This window comes from Rhododendron vialii, chromosome 4a (assembly GCF_030253575.1).
Source record: "Rhododendron vialii isolate Sample 1 chromosome 4a, ASM3025357v1".
Lineage (NCBI taxonomy): Eukaryota > Viridiplantae > Streptophyta > Magnoliopsida > Ericales > Ericaceae > Rhododendron > Rhododendron vialii.
In genome coordinates, this window is record NC_080560.1 from 3,180,981 (window position 1) to 3,189,925 (window position 8,945).

General features: G+C 34.7%; 1 protein-coding gene across 1 annotated transcript; it reads right to left on the reverse strand.

The window, feature by feature from the left end:
- Window positions 1–626: 626 nt before the first annotated feature.
- LOC131323325 (uncharacterized) lies at window positions 627–1,103 on the reverse strand. The gene has a single exon (XM_058355057.1). The coding sequence runs from the start codon at window positions 1,042–1,044 to the stop codon at window positions 838–840; it is 207 nt and encodes a 68-aa protein (XP_058211040.1). The 5' UTR covers window positions 1,045–1,103; the 3' UTR covers window positions 627–837.
- Between the last annotated feature and the right edge of the window lie 7,842 nt (window positions 1,104–8,945).

The following is an 8,945-nucleotide window of genomic DNA, read 5'->3' on the forward strand; positions in this document are numbered from 1 at the left end:
CCAAGGATACTGAATAGTTGTCCTAAAACACAGTCATAAACTCTGACTAGCCTACTATATATGCTGCCGGGACTACTGTGTTCCCTCAAACGTTAGGTAAAGAAAATTAGCGACATGCATCCAAATTTGAACAGGGATATCAGGACACGTGACATAATTAGCCTTTTAACCTTTTGTGTGTGTAAACAAATTGAGGAAGATGATGTTTAAACCAAAGCCTATTGATCCAATGAAACTTGTGTGTGCGAGCGTGACGAGAGCAAGCATGAGAGCGTCTTTCAACCACATCATAAACCACTAAAATCCGTCAAAGAAAAGATTGAGAGCGCGAGCACAGTACGAGAATTGAAAGCGCAAGGGTAGGGCATTTTGAAGGATTATATGTAACTAAGGGTATTGCCTAAACCACCAATACCTAAGTCACATAATTCCCAAGCGCAAGCGTGATCGGGAGCGTGAAAGCGTCTCAAAGTCACATCTCGAATTACTTGAGAGAGCGAGAATGAACATGAGCGCATAGCATTTTGAACAGTTACACTACTAAGCTTTATCATTCAAAGAAACTAGGATCTTCATAAAAACAACAGCCATCTCAGGTTGGGTTTTACTTGCACAAAAACCAAGAATAAAAAATCTGTAGGCAGATACCTTCCCCCCAATTCATCATGGATTCCATGTCAACAAAGATTCTTCCAAAATCCCCAAAACCTGAATATACTGTATGTATTATGTGACATAATATACACGATGTATACAAATATGGATGCAGAGAAATTTTGAGAAAGAGAAACGGAAATGGAGATTATAGCAAAAAGTGCCTGGGCCTGGCCTAACTTTCTATCTGTAAGACTTAAGAACGGCTCCACAGAAAGTACACACAATAGCTTTCCAAGACTTCCAATAAATCGGGACGAAGCAAAACCTCGTCGCCGTCCTCATGTCGGCCACGCTCGCGCCGCAGCGGCACCGCGAACAGGTCCCCGCCACCGGTTTGCTCCGCCTCATCGTCCTCTTCTGATCCACTAAAAAGCAGAAACAAACCATAGCCCGCCCTCAACCGAATGAAGTTTTCCTTGTAAGTAACGGTCTAGTATCTCACTATATATATATATATACAAGGCATGCCGTCAAAGGCCCTATGGGTGTGCTATTCCGTTTTGAAAAGTCTGCACCGACTCCTCCCCGTTGCCCCACCGCACTCAATCTCATCGTCCAAATGTGAACGGAGTTTGTTTAAAATCCAGACCATTGATTGCCGGAACGACAGTGAGATTGAGAGAGCGATGAAATCGTACAGTGGGTGTAGCACCGCTGATTCCATTTAGCTAGACACCCTAAATAGATTGTTGTGCATTTTTCACTTTAATGATCAAAACCGTTAAATTATAATGACAGTTCTATTGAGCCAGATACACTCTAAAAGATAGTAGTCGTACATTCTCATTTTAATGATCAAAACCGTTAGATTATAATAACGATTCTATTGAGGCAAATATTTGGCTTAAAGTTATAGACCATAAATTGAATAGTTCGAAAAATTACGTCACGCACCGTTAAGTGTCTGGAGATGTGTTTTAAAACTGTGTGTAAACTTTATGCGCGGGGAATAAACTAGCTAGCAACAATTCTACGACCACACCCGAATTACTTGAGTATTTGTGTATTTGGGTGCGTGTTTCGGGTGTGGTTATAGAACTTTTGAGCTTAACTAGATTTTAGGAGATTAAATATGTGTTCATGTATATGTAGAGGGGTGCCTACTAGCCTTGCAAGATAATCATGTGGGTGAACGCCGCGTGTTGGTTACAGTTGGCTGTTGAGTAATTTTGTGATTGAGATTTGAGAGAGGTTTGTGAAAGTGAGCAGCTGTTGGGTGTTGAGTAATTTTGTGGTTGAGAGAGGTTTTTGAGTAATTTTGTGATTGAGAGAGGTTTGTGAAAGTGAGCAGCTGTTGGCTTTCGGACGGTGCCACTACCGTAGCCAGTAAGGTAACTACTTGTTTTCAATAGTACAGTACATATTTGGCCGCACAAGTTTAGCTACCTTTCAATTTTTTTTTCTACAAATTATAGTAGTTCCCGTTTCAGAACGGGTTTAAGTACTTATTTTTTTATTCAATGATGAGGAATGTTTCACAAAAGGGAAATAAGTATTTATTTTTTAAGAAAATAATTTGAAGCTTAAAAATCATGTGCTTACGCAAATAAATTTTCTATCAATATGGATCTCGTTTGATAGATTTCATTGAGATCTTTAATATGGTGCAAAAAAAATTGAAAATTTATTTTTCATTTACATTATTTTTGAGTTTGAAAATGTGAAATAAGTATTTATTTATTTTTGTTTAAGAAGTTCCAAAATAAATACTTATAAAATAAGAAGATTTCTGGAACGGGCTCAAAAACCTTTCATGAGGTGCTCATGTATTTGAGAATTACTTTAAAAACTCCACTTCTTCGGTAGGGGTCTGAATAAACTAACTAGAGTTAACTTAGTTGGTCTCAAGACTCTTGCATCTCACTAGGAGTTTAGGAGATTATGAGTTCGAGTCTTTTCACCTGTGTACATGTGTTCTTTCCTTAGGAGCTTTTCCTATCTTATAATGGGCTTATTTATTGTATTGGTTGAGTTATTGGGTTTAGTTTTCTCGTGAACTTTCACAATTGATATAGCGTGTTCCAAGTTTGTACTTTGTACTTCATATAGAGTATGATGTAATAATCTCTTCTATTGATTGACAAAAAATATATGGGTGTGAATAACAAAATTTAGGTATAGACTAGAGACGATAGGCGATCAAAATGATATTGCAAAAGGGACACACAGGAATTGCCCTAATTATAAGGGCGAGTGCTAGACTTAGAAAGTAAAATCCCCTTGGTCTGGGATTAATTCCTTTCCCCACTGGGTGAGTACTAGTACCCATAGTATTTACAGAAACCACAAGCAGAACCAAACATGAAACTATAATTATCCCCTAAAATGATTCGAAAATTTGAAGGAGCTAGTAGAAGTCAATGAATATAGTTTAGGGCTGCCCAAAAAAATGGACCACCAATTGGGTACAGCACCCTGGGTCATCATGGCATGGCAAAGGGCAATAAATAGAAGGTTGAATGTTGAGGAGTTCAATTGGAACTCTCTTCATGAGAAAAAGCTTAGATGACGGCTATGCACACAAGTTTTTACTTCCCTACGTATTAATTCGATGAGTGATTTTCATGTTCTTTTTTTTTTATATCCACACTTTTTTTTTAGTGTTAAAAGTGTATGTAATTTTTTTTTTGTTTAAAAGACAGAACAAGAATATGGAAGATCTTGATCGTTCCTATGATTCACTTGGCAGAAAAACCAACCAATAAGTAATGACTAGATCCTCCATTTTAAATCTTTCTGCCTTGCTCTTTTTGCTTTTCAGAAAGCATTTTTCAAAAAATACTTCCTACTTTTAATATTTCTTTCTCTATTTCTCTCTACTTATTACCCCTACTATTTTTTAAAAAAAATTTCAAATCCAAATTCAAACACAGCATGAATTAGCATCATTTTCTCCATATATTCATGGGGTCTAAATTTACTTTATACAAACGCAATTGAGTTTGAATTTTGAGCACACTATACCTCGTTAGTCAGCCTGGTCACCATCATGCATTAAATGCCTGCCCGACAACTAGGTAGGTAACCAGATGGAACTCAGAGTGGAATAATTGAGTTGGGGCTGAGTGATGGCAAGTAATCCTGTGACAAAGGAATTAATGTTAGAGAAATGCTACATGCAAAGAAAATGGGCAAAGAATTGACCTTTAAAGTGTACTTGAACGGCTTAGATTTACTGTAAATCTAAGCCGTTCAAGTACACTTTAAGGGTCAATTCTTTGCCCATTTTCTTTGTCCCTAACACTCCTCTTAATGTTAAGCATGTAACTTATATAGAGTAGTGCAGTAAATCTAAGCCGTTTAAGTACACTTTAAGGGTCAATTCTTTGCCCATTTTCTTTGTCCCTAACACTCCTCTTAATGTTAAGCATGTAACTTATATAGAGTAGGTAATAACAAGGGCAAATAGTTTGGTGATAAACAAAAATCATCTCGTCGTCGGTGGTAGCCCCTCTGAACCTGTCCAGCTCCTCTCTCTCTCTCCCCGTTTGCATGAGACTTATGGGTGTTTGGGAACCTACTTTTTGGCTTTTCATTTTCAGTTTTTTGGATTATGACCAGAATGTATTTTTAGTATGGTAGGAATGTTTGAAAGATCTGTGCAGAATGTATTTTGAAATGTAGTAGTGTTTGGTAGATGATTGTCGAAAATGAATTATGGGTTAGATTTTTACCATATTGCCCTTTGTCTTTATTACTTTGTCGAAAATAAAGAGAGGAAAGTGGGTATTTTGGTAATTGACCACAGAATCCGAAAATGCAAAAATGTGAAAAACACCTCTAGACCTACTTTTGGGTTTTTGCCTCTAAATCCAAAAATCGAAAATCCATTCTCCCACAATCCATTCTCAAAATGGGATGCCAAACACTCAAAATGAAAAAATGAGAATCCGAAAATGCAAAAATAAGTTTCCAAACACCCTCTTAGGATTTGGGGTGTTTGAGGGCACGTTTTTTTTTTTTGCCAGTAAAAGAGTGGTCCCCCACCACGTCAGCAGTCGGGTTTCGTGGTACCTAGACTTTCTATTTCAAAATTGGGAATTAATATTCGCGCTCCAAAATTTACTGCAGGCGCTCCACTTTTTTGTTTTTACACTGTGATGTTGCCGGCAACATCACAGTGTAAAAACAAAATATACACTGATGTTGCCAGCAACATCACAATATAAAAACAAAAAAGTGGAGCGCCTGCAGTAAATCTTGAAGCGCGAAAATCAGTTCCCTTCAAAATTTTCTCCAAAAGTCTGGAAGAAAAAATCAATCCAATTTTATTTTTGTTCTCGAGGTGGAATCAAGGTAATGAGAGAGTACTTCATGTTAAGAGGAGACGTAATCCCAAAGTTTGCCTGGCTCAACTCCCGCCACCGACAAGAGGGACCACTGGAGAGGGTGTCTGACTTCATACCTTTTTTGTTTTGAAAGCCTCTTCTCGCACCTCCCGACACACCCCCTCCCCCCGGCCCCACCACCTTTCCCCCCTTTGCCCCTCCTTCCCTCCTTTTTCGATTTTTTTTTCTTTTTACTTTGATTAGTTTTTTTTTTGTTTTTTAAAAGTAAATAATTACTGTTTTTTTATACTTTTACTAATTTTTTAATACTTTCAAAATACTTTAATTACCGTTTTAGTTTTTTTTTAACTTTTACTAGTTTTTTTTCTTTTAAAAGATTTAATTATTGTTTTTGTTTTTTTTTAACTTTTAACTTTTACTATTTTTTTGTTTTACTTTTAATAGTTTTTTGTTTTACTGGATGTGTTGTTGTAATTGAAGATAAAAATAAAATTTAAATGAGTGGTTATAGTTGAAGATAAAAAGATAAAAAGAAATCTAAACAAGTGGTTAGAAATAAAATAGATAAAAGAAATAAATAAAAACAAAATTAATGAATTCAATAACATAAAAGAATTATAAAATTTTAATAAGAGTAAAAAAATAAGAGTAAAATTTCAATAACATAAAAAAATTTATTCACACATATAATATTAAATAATTTAAAAATACATATAAAGAGTAAAAAAAATAAGTGTTTCGATTTTTAATTCGTTTGAACCGGTGCAAAGATCTTATTTTTTTTATCATTTCATCCTAAATAGTCGTAATTAATTTTTTGCTCTAAGGCCTTTTAATGAGCACCCTAAGAGAGACTTGAAACTAAATAATAAGTCTTAGGGTACTTGTTGAAAGGCCTTTGAGCCAAAATTTCATTATGATCATTGAAGACAAAATGATAAAAAAAACAAGATCTTTGCATCGATTCAACCAGATTGAAAATTGGAACACTTAAATAATATTAAATAAATAAAAATGCAAAAAGATATAAAAGTTATTATTGCTAGGGTATAATATTAAATAATTTAAAAATACATATAAAGAGTAAAAAAATAAGTGTTCCGATTTTTAATTCGTTTGAACCGGTGCGAAAATCTTATTTTTCTTATCATTTCATCCTAAATGGTCGTAATTAATTTTTGGCTCTAAGGCCTTTCAATGAGCACCCTAAGAGAGACCTGAAACTAAATAATAAGTCTTAGGGTACTTGTTGAAAGGCCTTCGAGCCAAAATTTCATTATGATCATTGAAGACAAAATGTTAAAAAAAACAAGATCTTTGCATCGATTTAACCGGATTGAAAATTGGAACACTTAAATAATATTAAATAAATAAAAATGAAAAAAGATATAAAAGTTACTGTATTAAGTAAATAAAAAAAAATGCCGTGGGTTGAGTGGTTGAATTTTTGCGGGGGCATTTTAGTTCAGGGGGGTGGGGTCGGCCGGTGGTGGTGTGGGGGGGGGGGGCGCGCAAAGAGATTTGCTTTTGTTTTGATCGGCTCTGACTTCATCCCTTGTTATCAAAAACAAAACAAGAGAAGTACTACTAGTAACACCATGTGGCACAACACCTAAACTCTTTTTTCATTTTTTGTAATACAGGGTGTCTCGAGCCAGCTTGCGTGTACCTCGGACTAATCCTTACAGTACTTTCCACAGCCGTTTTTTCACACGCTTATGTGTAGAGGTGAGGTGACTCTAAGAATTGTTAGCATGAAAAATCGAATCTAAAAGCTTAGGATGGAGCAGCTAAACTCTCTCTTTTTAAAAACAAAATGTGAGAAAGAAATGTGGCAGAACTTTTTAATACTTCATCGACCGATATGTTGTTTGGTGGGCGGGGGAGAGTGGAGGAGGTCATAGAGAATCTCTAATCTTTGGGGCCGTTTGGATGCGGGATAAGGGTTAAGGGAATTAGTTATGAAGGGGGATGAGATAGTAAGGGGTATTATATAAGAAAGGCGGACCCACATTGATGTGATAAAAGGATTAAATAGTACTTGATTTGGATAGAGGGATGAGATAGTAAAGGGTATTATATAAGAAAGGCGGACCCACATTGATGTGATAAAAGGATTAAATAGTACTTGATTTGGATAAGGGATAAAATGAAAGGATAAGATTGTTTTATAGTTGAAATGGAAGAGAGAGGGGATATTATCCGGTGATATTATGTAATACAGTAACATCTTAGAACCTCCTCATAAATAATTCCCCCGCCAGGGGTATTATGGGATACAAGAGAATCCGATGCTTAGCTAATATCCCGGCAAAATGTGTTCTCAAACCATGGGCTCACGATCTTAGGAGGGGTATTACTAATACTCCTTCGGTAGCCCCCATTCAAATAGGCCCTTAGCGACAACAGAAGAATGAGTGTAACGGTGGCAACATCTCATCACCCACATAAGGAATCACTAACTAATACTCTCCGTCCCAATTTTATAATCCCTCGTTCTATTATAACCGGATAAAAATTTAGTTATATTTTTAAATTGGTGATGGATTTTATATCTAATATGGATTCCATTTGATAGATCTTGATTAGTTATGTAATACAATGTTTTTAAAATTACTTACGGTAAAATATTAGTAGAAATTACAAAATATAATCAATTAAAAAGTGGCACGAACTCTCAAAAATAATTATTAAATTGGGACGGAGGTGGTAATAAATGACGAATAGTGTTCAATTTTAAAAATGTTCAAGGGCAAATGTTAAAAGTTGCATCTTTTTGTGTAATATTATTGAGTTCTCTTAAAAAGTTAAATTTTTAAAAGGAAAATTTTAAAATCAGCCTAATAGGCTGACAATAGTGAATGTATGAATGTATATTAAATGGTGTAAAAAGTGCACAGAAATACGTGTTTTCCTTGTCTTCTAGCTTGTTTATCGTCAGCCCGGTGGGCTGACAATAGCAAGACCATTTTTAAAATTGAACAATCATATTGGGACGGAAAGAGTAACATGTTTATGAGTGTGTGCAAATATCTATGCATCGTGACTTTCATTAAATAAATTTTTTGTTAAAGTATTTTAAAAAAGTTGAATTTTTAAAATTGAACAATCAAATTGGAATGGAAAGAGCAACATGTTTATGAGTGTGTGTGCAAGTATGTGTGTGTCGTGACTTTCATTAAATAAACTTTTTGTTAAAGTATTTTAGCTTTGGAAAAAGGCCAATTAAAAAATAAATGAATAAATAAAAATCCCTGGACCCTCCACTCTTATGGATGTGAACGTATGTATTAACATTTTCAAAAAAACGTATGTATTAAATGCTTGTGTCGTATCTTTAATATTCGGGCAAATTTCACTGGCATGAGGTTTCTGATACGAACAGAAACCTCCCTTGAAGTTTTTGTAATGATACTGTCCTTCCTTTCTTTACCTGACAATACCAAGGGACCCCCCGCTGTTACCTGTCCGTTAGAAAATGGATGGAGAAGGTGATGTCATTGTACTATACTTTTTACAATACCTATACTACCCTTAACAGACTCTTTACCACTCTCATTTATAAAATATAAAATACAAACATCTCTACACTTTATGCTCGTTTCATTTTGAGATTTTATCCTTATTTAAAAGGATTCATATTTGTTAATTTTTTGTCAAACTGTTGTGAATTATTGGTTCGTCTCAATTAGAGGAATTGAAAAAAAGTAAAAAATTAACTTTTACCAAATATTTTGAGAAATTCAATATTTTGAATAAAAGTAATAATTTTATACTCTTTTGATTCCTCTCGTTGAGACAAACTAAAAAACCATAAAAATTTAATGCAAAACTAGCAAATACGAAAAAAATTCAAACATGAACAAAAATAAAAAAGCTTAAAAATCCCATAAACAAGCCTGCATGAAAAAATTGAATATGAACAAAAACTAAAAAGCCTAAAAATCCCACAAACAAACCCACCAATTTTTTTTTGTGCGGGCTTGTTTATGGGATTTT